Source organism: Squalius cephalus, assembly GCF_949319135.1.
Source record: "Squalius cephalus genome assembly, chromosome: 6".
In the NCBI taxonomy this organism is placed as follows: domain Eukaryota; kingdom Metazoa; phylum Chordata; class Actinopteri; order Cypriniformes; family Leuciscidae; genus Squalius; species Squalius cephalus.
The window spans coordinates 14,396,608-14,414,002 of record NC_137127.1 but is presented as its reverse complement, the minus strand read 5'-3'; the positions used below and the strand labels follow the sequence as shown (position 1 = coordinate 14,414,002).

Genomic DNA, 17,395 nt, shown 5'->3' with positions numbered 1-17,395 from the left:
GCAGCCCCATTTGTCATTTTCCTTACCTAAGGGTTTTGGCGTCCCTCTACGCAGTCTTGTGTGAGCAATGGGTTGATGACCTCACTCACTGACACCCACACTGTCTAATTTTTATCTGCTTCTCACTGTTAAACATGTGACTGCTTTCAGTTGTGAAGTTAATCATGCACACATGCAAGAAGCAAAAAGCAGAAGTGTGCTGCAGGAAAGTGACATATAAAAAGCTCAAAAAAGAGAACAAAGCGTTAGAATTATATTAGTTAAATATCTGTAATTATATACAGATCTCATAGTATATATATTTTTAAAACAATATGAAATACTATTCTGAAATTATTTTAAAAACATGCCCAATTTTATTTATTTTTTTATTCTCATACTTAGGGTTAGGGGTTTGTTTGAATAATTTAAGTACTATACATTGGCTCCAACACCATTTGTGCTACAATTAAAATTTTGCAGTTTATTTATGAAAGGTGCGATGACTTTATATGATAAACAGGTGAACAAATCCCATAGATTCTGATTGGAAGAGGCACTTGAGCCATACTAGGACAGCAGTAATTTAATTTGAATTTCAACAGTAAAATCATTACTTACAGTAGCAACCACTCGGAACCTAATTTCAATGCTCTAAAAACAGTCAGTACACCTTAGCAACTGCATAACAAGACCATGGCAACCACAGCACAGTAATCTCATAGTAGGCTGTAGTCCCTTTTGGAATTGTAAGTTTACTTTATTATTCCTCCCCAATGGGAGTCAATGGCAGCCATATTAACCGTAAGTAGGAAAATGATGAAAATTGGCATACTTCTAGTGATGGTAATGAATAGTATTCTGACCAACTTTGGGGTCTCTAGGACCAACTTTATAGTGCCACCACCAGTTCAAAAATTCTCTTTTCAAATGGTTATAACTTTTGACAAAAATGAAACTTAGTACACCTTATTCCTCTCATCATACTGATCACATTCAATATCTTACATTAAGACTCCGCCCATTACAGTAGTGGCCATTTTGAAAAGTACAGTATTACGTTTTTTCACTACTCCTCCTTCAAATTTTGTCAAATTCCTACGAAAATTGCCTCAGATTATCTTTGGTCTGAGCCGCACAGAAATGACTGAACAGATTTTTTTATTCATCTTTGTTCAAAAGTTATAATGTTGCGAACTTAACGAGGTCGGCCCAAAAATCAAGCGTAGTGTCAGTTCTGGCAGGTCACGTTAGTCAAGCTCGCGTCAGCTGACTCTCAGCTGATCCACGTCTACCTATAGGAATACGACGCCTATCACTGTGTATATATTTAAGCTCCTTCAGTATTATCAGCAACTATCGCGTTTCTCGAGCTAATTACCCTCCTCCATCCCTAGCTCCTCCTCTCGTCAGTCAGGATTTGGCATTCTGATTCCCCTTAAATCAGAATAAATTCTCAAATTATGTTGTACCTTAAAATCTTGAATTAATGATATCTGCATACATTCATGTTGGTTCGGTTCTGTTTACCCTAAGGGGGGTTATTGCTGCTCTCCCTGCTTTTATCCATGCTAGGATGCATGGATGCACAGGGAGTTCTTGCCCAGAACGGAACCATACCGCCAATCCAAACTGTATACTAATTGTCAATCGTATTTGACGATAGTGGTCCTGACAGAATTGGTTCAGAGGCTGTATCTCGGCCAAACTTTGATCAATCGAAATGAAAATTGGTTGGTTTAATCGGAACCATGATCTGAGGGTACATGCCAAATTGGGGAACAGCAACCACCATGAGGTCATGAGATCTGAAGAATGGATCTTTGGATTCCTTGTCATGCCGGATCCATGGATACTGATTTTGCCAGGTTCAGATGAACCATCTGTCTGCCATTTTGAATTTTGTCATACATTTTGTCCTCCTTTAAATGATTTGACGTATCGGCACAAAATTTTGTACGAAACATCAGCATGTCCTGTAATACAGCGTCACCTAGTGTTCCAGAGACATTTTTTTTTTTTAAAACCGCTTAACTTTTGGAAACCATAGTTTATTTTCTTTGTGGGACAACTTTATAAATTTGTGTGTAATGTTGTGTCATTTAGAGCCAATTGCTGCGTGGTTCTGCCTTTAAAATCTCCCTGTAAAATTAACCAAACATTGTATGAGTGGCATGCTGTTTAAAGCAACAGGCTATAGCTTTGAAGATTGTTTGATCAAATTCAAAGTGTAGCAAGTGCTTAACCATGTGAATTGTGCATTGTTCAAAAGATTCCTAATGAAATCCAATGTCCAAACATTCCAAAAATGGCCATAAGGGGCTTGGCCTCGGAATTACTTCTAGCTATTTTAATACTTATAATGAATATAACTGCATTATACTGCAAAACTGTCATCTTGCTTGGATGACACTAAACAATTGTGCTTTATTGTTGTACTATTATCAGTCAGCATGCTGAAAATTCAAAGGCAGACAAAAATTCTAAGATTGAGTCATTTCCTGATAATGACATTAATACCAACCACCATAGTGTTTTATATAGTTTGGAAAGTAAGCCAACCATTCATTTCCTGTTAATATCTTTTAAGGCCCATAAGGTTCTACATAATCTCATAGTCCTGTTCACATTGGGAAAGAGAGAGAGATGAAAGCTGAAGTGGGTTGGTTTGTTGATATTATCGCACATTAATACTTCCCTCTCTTTCATCCCTCACTCAGCAGCTTTTATTGACTCATGTAATTATTCTCTAGTTGCCAGCATTCAGCGAATTCATGTACTGAACATTGCAGACATAATATTTTTCAATGCCTTCAAAACTCTGAAGAATAGAAGGAATTCACTGCGGTTGGCTTTATTTTTCTTCTGCAGGTATTGGTAGCACAGTGCATCAGCTGATGTTTAGTATCTATGTTGTTATTCAACAAACATTTACTTACAGGCCATGTCCGGCTTCTGTAAAAACCGGTTTTGTGACCTGTGACTCTGTGAGGGGAAGAAAGAGTGAGACAGCCACAGGAAGAATAAAAGCTGCTGCTTGTTTTGGGTGACGCTTGTAAAGCGAGTTGCATGTAGAGGGCCTTTCCCTGTTGCTTAGCATATTACCGTGTGATTTAAGATGGAGAAACATCTTAGGAATGTGAGAGAAACACAAGCCCAGCCACACCGGAGAACCAATAACAGATCAGGTATTTTTCTCATTTTCTTATGCATTTCCTTGTGGCTTGACCTTCAGTTTACATGTATTCGTGCAAAGAATTCATGTTGTACTTATGATATGTAATAATCTCGTTTAGACCAGTTTTTTGACCTGTGTAAGTTTCACGATAAGGCAGAGAGATGCATTCTGTCTGAATTTTCCAGCATACAAGCTTCATCAGGCCATTTATATATCTGTTGCATGTACTCTATCTGATCGTTTCATCTTGTGGACAGTTTGCTGTAAATTCCAATACATATAAACAGGTGAATCTCATACTGCAGGTCAAAAATGTGTCCTGGGGTCAGTTGCATAAACATAGCCATTATGTTAAGACTGTGTCTTAAGTATTAGTATGACCAACTAGTGGTTGGTTAGTCAAGGGGCAATCAGTCTTACTTTTTACCTGACTTAAAACAGATCTGAACAGTCTTACAGTAAAGAATGTGATGACTAACTTGTAAGACTAGTCTTAGCGGTTTATGCAACGGCCCCCAGGTCATACAGTATATCATCCCAAAATCAAAAGATATAAGATATCCATCCATTCCTTCATACCACTTATTCTCTCTAGGGTCACGGGAGGAGAAATACGACATGTTAAATTATCTTTTGCTTAAAAAAAAAAGGCAATTTTTTTTTTTAGCTCATTATGTTTTTTGTTTTTTTTACATTGGGACATTATTTTCATTAAAACTTAATGATTAATTTAAAATGTATTGTATTATTTTTAATAATTGTAATGTAATACAGTAAACAAACCATATTGAGAATAATGATAATTGCAAAAAAAGTCAAGGTTTTTTTTTTCTTCCCCAAAAAATAATTGGATTATTTTTTAGTGAAATATGACCCGCACAAGTAAGGATTGCGGTGGTCAGTTATTAGTATTGTCTTCATTCATTGAATATTACTGTGAGAAAGCTGTGCTAAATTGCATTATCATGAAGAAAAAACATTAAACAATAATAATAATTGTGACTGTTCTGATATGTTCTTGCTCTTACCCAGTTTAAACGCAATCTCTTATTAATTTACTATTACAGTAGTAATAATGACAGTAGCTGCATGCTGTCGTATTTTGGTAGGAAGTGGTTACATGCATCATAGTTCAGCTCAGTGTTCTGATAGTTGGTTACAATTACATTAAATGCATGCATACATACTGGAAATTGATTAAGCCTAATTTACGGGAGCATTTATTGTTACATTGACCAAATCCATAATTCACTGCCTTATTGAATACCACAGTGTTTACATTCATTATGGCCACTCGACTGTGAACATGATTCATGGCAAATGTACTCTAATGCTCTAACAAGGGCTCCACATAAATGCTAAATTACATGCTACACAATATCATAAATAACCTCATAAACATGTCATTGCTATTCTTCATTTGTATTCAAATAAAAGATGACTGTATTTTGTGTTTATAACCAAGCAAACTGATTAATTGAGGTGTCATGGAAACAATTTGGATGGTTATCCAGCTCTACACATCTCAGTACTCCATTCAGTGTGCTGATTTGTGCAGCGTTTATTGGGAGAGTCGTAAAAAAGGCTCATATGATCGGTCATAAAAAAGGCTTTATTAATGGTCCCACCAGCCCTTCTTTCATGTCTGTTAAACTTTGTTTGTTGTGGTTGTTTTGTGTTAGCTTACAGAAGGTTTTTTTTTTTTTTTTTGAAAAGCTGCCATTAAAAATAACTATTATGTGAACATGTGTGTACGTTTGAGTGTGCGGGGGGGGTCACCAAATCCTTCTGTCACAAGGGCTCCAGATGGTACAAGGAAAAAACCTTGCTTTAATCTCACTCCCAGGATAAAATGCTCTCTCACACACACACACACACACACACACACACACACACACACACACCCTGTTCCGCTCAAAATACAGCTTACTTTAAACTTGTTTAAACATTAAACTGACTGCTTTTGTTACATTCTCTGTTTGCTTCATTTAAACATTTGGTGTATTTTATGCTTTACGTTTCAGCTGGTTAATGTACTTGAGTTCTTCATCATTCATCACTACAGTATATCTCTTAACTTCCCCAGCCTCTTTAATTTTCTCTCAGTGTTGTACTATTTTCTATTTTCAGCTGTGCGCTTTATAAACCGTGTGAGTCTCAAAGTGTGCCTTCATGCGCACATGTGTGAACAATTGGAAACCACACGCCACTTGTTTACTGTTTGGCTTTCATCTTTTATGTGCATTAGAAATAGAGAGAATTAATTGCTGGTATGTCTCTGGGGATTTACTTTTCTTTTGTTTTGCTACAAATGCTGGATTAATGTTCTCTCAAACTCTCTTCACATGCAGACCTTCTGCTCAGTGTTTTTATCATCCAGAATACATTTGTCTTTATTGTTCTACAATCATAATATCCTAATACAGTTTTATGGTTTCGCTTCTAAGGTAAAATTTATATTTTGCATCCAAATTAAATTAGACCTATTTATTTAGTTTTCAATCATTGTGTTTTTTTTTTAACTTTATATGAGTTAAATATTTTTGTATAATTAAATTGTTTATTTTTATTTTGCATAATGACATTATTTTAAGCTTTCAACTTCATCTAAAATTGATAGATGAGCGGTTCAATTATACCAAATTGAAAGCTTATTATAATTTCACAATATAAAATAAATAAATAAATAAATGTAATTATTTATTTATTTTATATTGTGAAATTATAATAAGCTTTCAATTTGGTATAATTTGCTGAGGGTCTTTTTCTATTACATCAGGACAATTCTCTTTGCCCTAAGCGAGATTCATATCAAAATCATTTGAGTCTTGTGTTAAAGTCCAACTGAAAGCAAAATTGACCCTATTTACTTTGTTAGCGCATATTACTAGTCTTGTGGTGAAAAATTAATCCGTGCAAGTTAATACACAGAAAAATATTGTTTGCCGTCGTAATCTTTAATCAAAGCCTGAAAAGTTACTTCCGGTCTGGAATGGCGTTCCTTCTCTGATGATGTAGGTTTGACGGCTTGGGTTGGGAAGCGCTTAACCACTCCCCTCAAACCGTTAGCCTGTTACGAGTGAGAGATGGAGAGGAGGAGCACTAGAGTAAAACCCTGCCCTCTGTTCAATATTCCGTTTCACTGGGAAATACGTCACAACACTGGAGAAAAGTTGTTTGCAACTTCCGGTTCACGCAGACTTTAAAGAACTGGCCTGCACAAAAGCCAGACTTGAAATCCATTGAACACCTTTGGGATGAAATGGCATTGGCATTCATATCTAAATGGGATCAAATCCTCACAACCATCATGTTCAACATTAACAAGTACATATGAGTGTGCTGTTTCTGGTGGCTACATGTAGTGATCCAGACATGTTCTTGACCGGTTTGGTGTCATTTTAGTGTTCTTCCTGTTCTTTTATTTAGCCTACCCACAAGTTTCTCAGTATGTCTATCCCCCTTATTTTCCATTTGTATCGAGATCATCATGAAAGTACCTCAAAATTATTTAATTTTTTTAGTTACTGGAATGTAGATGGCCTAAACTATTTTATTTTATGTTTATGTTTTATTTTATGTGACAGCAGTCGTCCGTGAGGGGCTGCTGTCTTTTACTTTTGTTTTGTATTTGTTTTATTTTTGGTATTAAAGTTTGTTGAATGTTCGGTTCCCGCCTCCTCCTTCCCACATCCTCGTTACAAATAAGAATGTTTCTTGAGCACCAAATCAGCATATATGAATGATTTCTGAAGGATCTTGTGACACTTAAGACTATACTTTATGCATAATAGCGAGAATAAAACGGACTAAATATTTCTTATGTTGTCTTTCAGATAAAGCTGGCAACCCCCGCTGCTTTCCCTCCAAACAATCTGATGAAGAGGAACCTTGTGTTGGGGTGAAAATCGCTCAGAACAAAGGTGGGCAATATCCCTCCCTTCCTCTCCTTCTTATTCTGTCTCTTCCTTTCTCTGAGCATTAAGACTTGGAGCTTGGACCCATGGGAGTCTGCCATTTTTGTCAGAATGAATCTTTCCTAAAAAACCTGCAGCTGCGAGCTGTTGTATTTATGATTTGTTGTAAGAGATAACAGATACATTTACATGTTATGTAGTAGTTTTAAGTGTTATGGAAATTAATGTGCATGACTGAACATCCTCTGGGGTCAGTGGGCCACCTCAGTTTTTGGTCTGTTTTCCCTCATTTTTTTTCTTGTTTCTTTTGATTAATGGAAGAAGGTTAACATGGAGATGACTTTGGAGAATTTTGCAGTTAATTCAGTCCATATTTGATGTTTAATGTCCAATTTGTGGGGCAGAGTGACTGTACCAATGAGCTTATACGGTGGGTTGCCAAGCATGTCACCACATAAATAGAAACCATGCAATCTACAAAATCACTTTTCGCTTGTTGCTTCTCTGTGTTAAGGGCAAAAACTCATATTGTTATGCAAGAAATAGAGTGGTACATGGAAGACATGTTTTTGTAGACCAAGCCAAAAGATAGCATCACCCTGGTTCCCTCAACAAAAACCCAATAGATTTTTTCTGAGGAAAGAAACTTTTCGTCTGTCTGGCTGTTCTGGCGCTCAGTGCTTTGTAGCGCCGGCCAGACGGCAACAGTTCAAAGAGGAAGTGGCTTGTTGGGTGTGAGGGGTCAAGAGTGATTTTGCCTACCCTTTTACTCACTCTGCATGAGTACAGTTCTTGGAGAGTGGGGAGGAGTGTACTGATGATTCTCTGTACTGATGGGTGGGTGGGGGGTTTTGAGTATGTTCACTGTTTTGAGTATGTTCAGCTCCAGGTTATTATGACTGCACCAGACAGCCAGTTCTTTTTCCTCCTGTCTGTAAGCAGACTCGTCACCATCCTGGATGAGGTCGATGAGTGTGGTGTCATCTGAAAACTTCAGGAGCTTGACAGAGGGATCTTTTGCAGTACAGTTTTTGGTGTACATGGAGAAGAGTAGTGGGAAGAGCACACATCCCTGGGGGGGCGCCAGAGCTGATCTTGCGGGTGTTGGATGTGAATTTTTCTGTCCTCACTGGGTGCTGCCTATCTGTCAGGAAGTTGGTGATTCACTGACAGATGGAGGTTTGAAGGCCGAGCTGAAGTCCACAAACAGGATCCTCACATAAGTCCCTGGCTTGTCCAGATGTTGCAGGATGTAATGCAGTCCCTTGTTGAGTGCATCATCTACAGACCTGTTTGCTTGATTGAAACTGCAGGGGGTCCAGCAAGGGTCCAGTAATGTCCTTCAGGTATGCCAACACCAGTCTTTCAAATGACTTCATGACCACAGACATTAAAGGACAAGTTTGGTATTTTACACTTAAAGCCCTGTTTACAGATCGTTTCTGGTGAAATAGAACGGTTAAGATTAAAATTTGGACAAATGCTGCTGTCCCGAGAATTTTAGGTTTCTTTCGCTTCCCCCAAAACCTCCAGAATGGGTGTATAGGTGCACTCGAACAATCCTTCCTAATACGCATTAAACTTTCGTTTACAAAGACGTGAAACTCACCGAGTGGTCAGGGGTGTTCACTGATATGTTCACACAAAAATCGCTGCAAAAGATGCTTTCCAACAGGTGTTTTACCATTCGTTGTAAAACTGTGGACCTATTTTTCCAAACGTCTCACACCCGTACATTCTTCCGTTGAGAGCTTGAATAATAGACACTCCAGCCCAGTTGGTGGCGATAATGCACCTTTGCAAGCAAACCACTGGCATTTCAGTTTGCGATCCGCCGTAAAAAAAAAAAAAAAAAAGAAGAAGAAGAAGAAGAAAACAACCCCATTTCAGTTTCCGCGCGGAGTAATACCGTACCTCACATCACATCCAATACAAGTCAATGGAGGAGACAAAAACTACGATAAAACCTGTTGGAAAGCATCTTTTGCAGCGATTTTTGTGTTAGCGTATCAGTGAACAACCCCTGACCACTCGGTGAGTTTCACGTCTTTGTAAACGAAAGTTTAATGCGTATTAGGAAGGATTGTTCGAGTGCACCTATACACCCAGTCTACTGGTGTTTGGGAAAGCGAAAGAAACCTAAAATTCTCGGGACAGCAGCATCTGTCCAAATTTTAATCTTAACCGTTCTATTTCATCAGAAACGATCTGTAAACAGGGCTTTAAGTGTAAAATACCGAACTTGTCCTTTAAGGCAACAGGTCTGTAGTCATTCATTCCTATGATTTTGGGTTTCTTTGGGATGGGGATGATAGTGGAGCATTTGAAGCAGGAATGAAGCAGAATGGGGTTGCTGGAGGTGTTGATGGATGCATGGGGAGAAGGTCGGGGGTGTGAAGACAGGGTTTTTCAAACTTGCAATAAAACTCATTCAAATCGTCGGGCAGTTGTTGATTCGATAAAGTGCTGGGGGATGGTGTCTTGCAATTGGTGATGTTTTTCAGGCCTTTCCAAACTGATGCAAAGCTTATGATTCTTACATGTTTTGTTCATTGTAAAAAAACCTTTTATTAATTTTGAAGCATAAATACAAAAGCAAAATGTAGACTATGTTGGAAATTCAGAAGCGAAGACCAGGAGACTTGATTGTATCTCCTTCAGCAGGATTCTTTATTGAGAATGTGCTGTTTCGTAGCTGCAGTCATCAAGTCCCAGTAAGGCAGTCATACATTGTAGTTTATATAGATTTTAGGAGGCAGTGACAAAACACCTGGGTGACGACTTTAAACTAAGCATGCAAAAGAAGTATCCAGGTATAGGGACCCACCCCAGACTCTAGAGTATCACCAGTCCTAATCCAAGGGCAATTAAAGACAATAGGTGAGGGTCTCTGTAATCTGGCTCATTTGACTTACAATAAAGAGAACAGTAACTGGCAGAAAACTCTTGCTGGAACCTATGCAGAATCATTCATCTGATATCATCATCTTAACCTTAAATGCTAAATAGTAAATACAATGTACTACTCCACCTTAGTTTTTCATGTGATGTTATTTCAGGATGAAGGATCAGCAGATCTTAAACAGATTCTTAAATTTGTTATGCCACAGCTATAAACAAATTACACCACGTTCGCGTTACTTCAACGTCGCCACTACTAAGCTTCCGACAACTTTTTCAGTCTTTGTTTGAAAAAATATCCCTGGAAGTTTGAGTAATAATAGTTTGCAAGAGTGTGATAAACACCACGAGGCTGTGAAAGCAGACTAGAGAGTAGACGAGTTTACTTGTTTGGAGTGATGTTTAATGTTACAAACTCTCTAGTCCCATTTAGCCACTTGTTAGCAACCACCTTTGGATAAAAGTGCTTGATGAATAAATGTACCTGTAATTTCAAATACAGGATTACATATTCCGTCATATTACATTGTGATGTGAGTGTCTGTAGCTCCATGTGTAATCAAATGCCATGTTATACCTTCACAAGTTTGTTTTCATTTGTCACATCATTATTAACCGGAGAAGTTTTTGTTCTCTAGTCAATATGGGAATACAAATGAATGGTCTGTGGTGACATGGCATTACATTAGTTGTGCTGGTCACACTTGTTTAAGCTCAGAGACGTGAACACTGAGCTTACTCCAATAGTGGACTTATGATAATGCCAAATGTAAGAGATGGCACTGAGTTGATTACATGAGAACTGAACAGGTGGTTAATGGTTTGGTTTTGGAGTATATGACCTAGTGGTCGAGTAGCTTTTATTTACATATGTGTGCAGTGTGTTGAAGCATCACTACTATTAAAACATTTGGGGTCAGTTATTTTTAAAGAAATTGTTTTCTTCAGCGAGGATGCATTATATTGATCAAAAGTGACAGTAAAGACATTTTATAATGTTACAAAAGATTTCTATATTAAATAAATAACTATTTTGAACTTAATAAATGAATCCTGGAAAGAAAATGTATCACTGTTTCCACAATTTTAAGCAGCACATCAGTTTTCAATATTCATAATAATATGAAATGTTCACTGAAGACTGGAGTAATAATGCTGAAAATTCATGTTATTCAATTTTTATATCACAGGAATAAAAACAAAAGCATTTAAAAAATAATCTTACTGACCCCAAACTTTTGAACAGTATAAATGCTAAACATTATATATCTAATCACTAATTGAGTTTTCGGTTTCCTCCTGCAGTGATTGATCCTAAAAAATTTTTTTAAATCCTGCTTTACCTGTTGGACTTCTCATTATCTTCATGTCTGGATCATCACATCATAGACTGTACACTGACAGCAGGTTGATGTTTAGATGTCGTATCTGCATTTCTGCAAATACTAAACATAGCTTCATTTTAGCACGGGAAGTGTTCCAAGCAGCAAAGCAGAATATGAACATTTTACTTCATTTACTGTATGCAACAGAAAGTCTGAGAGCACAAGTTGTTATAGACATACTTTAGGTTTGAGTTGAGTTTGGTTGAGTTGGTCAAGATGATTGTGCAATACCAGATTCTCAGGACACAACTCTTCGGTCCCCACTTGATGTCAAAATGAGATTAAAGTAAATCAGATCTGCAGTGGAATCTGGTAAACAGTTTAATGAACTTGAACGGTGTGTCTGTGTGTCCCCGTCAGAGGGTTTATGTGCCACTAGTACAAGTACACAGAGATTTGAGAGGGCTGGGCACCATAGACTTGTAAGGGTTTTTGACAGGAATGAAAACGAGGTTTTGAGGGATAGAAGTACACTGCATTCAATGAATAGTGGTGTTTAATGACATGCTAATTGTTCAACTGACAAAACATCCTTCCAAAAAACCTTTCAATAGACAAAAAGTATGTCATCCACCCTGACTAAGGTCTATTGCATTTGTTTCTCATTTCATCTACAATCAAATAATTGCATCACTTGTCTTGCCCTCACAGTCAAACTCCTGAGTCTCACTCCATTCAAAAATGCAACAATACTCACACTGGACTGTGCTCTGAAGGTTTTAAAGGGTTAATTCATGGAAGAAGAAAAAAACGTAGTCATCATTAACTAAATTCCACACCTGTGCTTTCTTTCTTCTCCAGAACACAAAAGGAGAAATTTTTAAGAATGGCTTTTCAATTAAACAATAAATAAATATTATACTATAATTTATTGTTGAGTGAACTAATGTGATAATACAAAGATTTCCACCACAAAAGACATGAGACCTTTGGTTATGACGGTGTTTGAAAGCAAGTGGCCAGTTGCGTTTGAGCGTGCAGTGTGTGTGTGTGTGTGTAGAGGGAGGAGCCGTTTCCTCGTGTCTTTGTGGCAGAGTTTCAGTCAGTCTGTGGTTTATAGAGGACCGGATGGCTTGAATGAAGAAAACGGCTCTTATATTTTACTCATTGTCCTGGGATTATTTGGACTAATTTTAACAGACAGAAGGTGAGATTACTCTGGTTTAACACTGATCACAACCTTACCCCTGCTAGTCCTGTGTTTTCATTGGTTGACAGTATAATTCAACTTGGCAACAGTACATTAGCGGAGGACGCTGAAAAAGCTTTTGTGTATTTTGACACGCATTAGTTTTTGTTTTATTCTTTGTGAGTGTGACATTGTTAGATTGCATTAATTTTGATCTTATTTTATTTTGTAATTGTTCTGTTATTTACATGAATATTTTAAATATGAATCTACTTAATTTATTTTTTTATTGCAGAATTATGTCTTCCTCAGACATTTGGTCAACTGTCTGCTTTATTTCTGACTTTCTCATGGGTTTGTTTTCCTACATGTAAGAACAAGTTTAAGCTGCTCACATTTTTCAGTCTTGTTAGTTTGCATTTTTCATCTAGCACCATTGTATGGTAAAGGAAATGCATTTTACATGCGTGCATTTCTAACTTCCTTCAAGTTTTTATTGCCTCTTTATGTTCCTGTATTGCAGGATAAGCTCTGAAACACTTTTGCTCGCTATTCCTGCTCCTTATGGTCAGTTCCCACTTCGTTTTGCGAACTAAATGAGCTGTTCTGTGTTGGTACTTTCCCACAAGGTTTTTATTGATAGTACAGAACCTAGAAATTTTACAAGTAAGGTTGATAATTATGTTGCTATTTGTAACCATAACTAGTTAAAAGTGGATGTTATGTGTCAAACTTCCATGTACAAAAATGAAAGGAGTTTAGTGACCAAAGGTCAGACATTAATCCTTTACTGGAACAAACTGTTGCTATCAGATGTTGTTCTGATAATGAAGCCATTATCTTTAACTGAGCTCACTGTATATGTCAGGTCAGACCACAGACTTCTTTTTCCTTTCTATACTTAGCTAGGAATGCCAAAGTTGGCACAAATCTGTGTTTTAGACTCTGGGAATGCGGAACATTTGAACTTTTTTCCCATGCTCTCATTTTAGCTGCAATTATTAGTTTACATTCACTAGGCCACACGTGGTTTGACATCGACCTGGCTCACTCTTCTATCATTACAGCTGCAAAACCCAGAGAGACATTTCTAATAGATATACATGCAGTTGATTTCTCTGTTGTGATGTGCACAGTTTCTATTTCATCGCTTTTCCCAGACAGGGGATTATGGGAAGAGGTTGCCATGGTAACTCAGAGGCCAGTTAGATAGACTGATCCAGGCCATGCCCTGAGGTTAGCTGCATTGTTCACCTGAGGGATGCTTTAGATGTTTTGTTAGGCAGGTATGCTTATACAAACAAGCTAAGGTTAATTCCAGCAAAATTGCCAAGCTGCCTTTTCTGGTAAATCTACCTCCTCTCCAACCACTTTCCATCTTTTATCCGTATATCAGACATCAGCACCAAAATGCTGTTAAAACTATGATACTAATTGCTGGAAATGGCCTTTAAGCACCTTCGACGAAAAAGGTTAAAACCATGGTAATTTGTCTTGTGTAAAATAACGACACACATAACTGTATAACGGATAGAGCGAGAGTTTCAGAGTTTGGTCTGATTTTAGTAAGAAAATCTTTAACTCTTCTAGTAATAGGTCTAAAAATGTATCTGTTCAGATGAAGAGAAGCTCTTCGTCTTTGCATCTATCCAGTTTGATGACATTTCTTTCCACAGTGTCAATTTTCATTTTGAGTCCTGTGTGACAGGTTTACAACTAAACCTTGTGAAGTGTTGTCGGCTCTTTCAGAACTTTGGCTCATACCGTTTGACAGCATTCTTATTTATGTTAGAATGCATCTTCTAAACCTGTGAGTGTTCAAACTATTAATTTTACAATGTTTTTCACATGTAGCATCAGAGAACTTTTCCGGCAGTGTTGCAACTTCTTCATTTTGACAACTGGCCCTGATCACACATGACCTTTAAATAGAAAAAGAATGAGAAATGTGTTAAGAACGAATGTGTGAAAGCACAACAGGCTCTTTAATCTTAATTATATATTAACGATTTTTGCCTGTTTCTTCAAGTTTTTTATACTTAGTAGGAAAGTACCGGTACTATTGTTGTCTTTTCTGTAGTATTTTAATGTAGTACTTTAATTATTTACAAAAATTAACATTTGTATATTAATACAATATTTTTTATTAATTTATATTTTATATATTAATTCAAATCCAAATTTTACGGAAGCATGGGTGGAGCTTGCCTATGCACAACTCACTGTCACAGTGCTAGTGTTGTGGATGGTTGCAAGTTTTCTAGATGTTTGCATAAGACTTTGTGTCATTGAGTAAACAGGCAATAAATTAATACGGACAAACTCACTGGGGATATATTAAAAATATATATATTTTTAGACTCTGATATCGAAACAAATTCTGATATCAGTAGCTGCGTTTACATGGACCCTAATAATTCGTTAAAATATCCTGAAGTGGTGCGGGACAGTCTTTGCTTTAGACTCTCATCTGCAGACAGCTTGTTTTGGGCGCGGGAAGGGGCGTTTGATAAATATAACAGCACGACACAAATCTTTGTGTGCTCATCATCTCCTTATTTGGACCCGAATAAAGAAAAGAAGCAATGACAGGATGATGGTTAGTATGCACCAACAATGGGTAACTTATATTCGTGCAGTGAGCGCATGTCAAAAGAAAGTCATCTGTTTTAAAGCTTTGTGACATAAACGCACACATCAGCCCGATCACTTAATTTAGCATTCATGTAAACACTATGTTTGGATTTATCAATCAGAATGATTTCATTCCGGTTGAGACAAAAAAAATGTCCATGTAAAGTAAATGTAGCTACTAAAATACAGGCATTTAGAGGCTTTCTCCCCAGCTTTAAAAGAAAGCTTGTTTCAATCCTAGCCACAAACTGAGCCAAAAGACTCAGATGAATGGACCAATCACACATGAAGCTGTTCTTACACCATCACCACCACCATATATTTACTGCCAGCACAACAGCATCATTCATTGTCAGACACGGACAGTCCCATGCAGCCTATTGGCCTAAGATGTTTAGATTGGCCTAAGTGAAGAAAGGGGCTGAAAGCCATAGAAAGACTATCTTTGTGCTCACTAATGCATTAACATCCCCATGCTTTAATTTAACAGGACATGGGCTCTTCATTTGCATGCGTGCCTTTGACAAGATGGTTTACAGTAGAAAGCAACACACGTGGATTTCCTGTTTATTGCATCCAAATGAGGATTTCTAAGATGTCAAAAAAGAGGGCTAGACTTTCAATATAACTGTTAATGTTGTGTGCACATGTGTATTTTATGTTTATGGACTCAAAATGAATCTTTTGAATCACAATTGCGACTTTATATCAGTCAGAAATACAGAAAGTCAGAATTGCGAGATGTAAACTCGCAATTGTGAGAAAAAAAGTCAGAATTGTGAGATAAATGTTTATTCTGTGGCGGAAACTAGCTTCCATTGTGCACTAATAATGTCAACGTTGCAATGGCATTATTATCTTGTCTGCAAATTTTATGCAATTGCTTTTTTATTTCTTATAGAAAAGCAAAGTCAGTTTACTCTGTGGCCATATTTGCAATGCCTACAGGCATGCAATACCAACTCCTACCTACAGTTAGTCTGGCTATCACCAGACCAAGCTCAATCTTTTAAGATTGAACATTGGTCTAGGGAGTCTGCTATGTATTTTCTCCTGCACAAGAGGCGTGATCAACGGGCATAGTTCAAATGACTCTGTACGCAATTGGATAGTCCTTCAACCAATCAGACCAATGATCCAGGTGACGTACTTTGCAGAGTGACGCGAAAACTCCAGGCAGGAAATGTGTAACCAAACGTGTTGATCAGCGGTTTGCAGAAGCAGCAATGGAATCGAGCTATTTTTGCAGGTTATGCAAAAAAACATGAAAGTTAGTGGTATTTACACCCACTCGAGCGAGTTGTTTGCTAAAAAGAAGCCATTGAGCATCGTCAAGAGGTTAAAAGGAATTGGACAGAGCCGTAACGGCTCTGGAATTGGATTGGATTAAACCTGCCAATAGCGCGCCAGGTGAATAAGCCAGTTTGTGATTGGTTCCCGCAAATTTGTAAAGGAAGCAGTAGAGATAAATGTACAGGTTTCCAGCCTGAGCTGCAGGGCGAAATCAAATCTCCGGCAGATCAGGCTGGGTTTACCCAGTCTAACCTACAGTACTTAAATGGGGAAATACTGAAGTTTAAAAAACTGCTTGCCAAATTCACATTTAAATCAGCAAAATCTTACATGAACTCTCCCATAAATGCCATCTATGCAGTTGCAGTACATGAAAGTACATTCTGCTTCACATGAAAGTACATTATGGAAGCAAAATAAGGTGAATTCTGAAGGAGAAGTCACGTTAACTTCATTTCTTAACATCAATGTATTTTATTAAAAAGTAACAACTTGCTCCGCTTCTGAAATAACTTTTTGGATGATATCACCAGGTCCTCTTATTTTTAAACCCCTTCCCCCAAAAACCTGCCAGAGACCATTTTAAGATCAAGTCATTTTCTAAAGGATAAATCCAAGTCCCTCCAAACATTTTATCAGTGTAAAAATTACCTGAAAACCATACTTGAGTAAAAGTACAGATGCCGTACAGATGCCATACAGCAAAAATGACTTTTACAAGTTATACAAGTTACAAGTCACCAATTCCAATATGACTTGAGTAAAGGTCTTGAGTACTGTTAAAATCAGATACTCTTAAGTATTTTACTTGTGCTGAATGTAGGCTCAAACATGCACTAGTCCTCAACAACTAAAGCCCCTTTCACACAGAGATTCCGGAAAATACAAGGATAATGTGTCCCGGGATCGTTTGATTTTAGTTTGTTCACTCTGCCAGTGATTTTCTGGAATCTGTGAGTGCGTTCACACACATCCCGTA

General features: G+C 37.5%; 1 protein-coding gene across 7 annotated transcripts in view; it reads left to right on the top strand.

The window, feature by feature from the left end:
- The window catches only part of fgd4a (FYVE, RhoGEF and PH domain containing 4a), a 54,551-nt gene that overhangs the window by 13,979 nt on the left and 23,177 nt on the right, over positions 1-17,395 (top strand). For 5 of the 7 annotated variants that reach the window (XM_079873453.1, XM_079873456.1, XM_079873455.1 and 2 more), the window contains exon 2: positions 6,994-7,080. In XM_079873453.1, the coding sequence (XP_079729579.1) occupies positions 6,994-7,080 (87 nt within the window). Of the gene's footprint in view, positions 1-2,966; positions 3,168-6,993; positions 7,081-12,404; positions 12,508-17,395 lie in introns of those variants that run through there. The other 2 variants (XM_079873454.1, XM_079873459.1) reach the window with 2 other exon arrangements.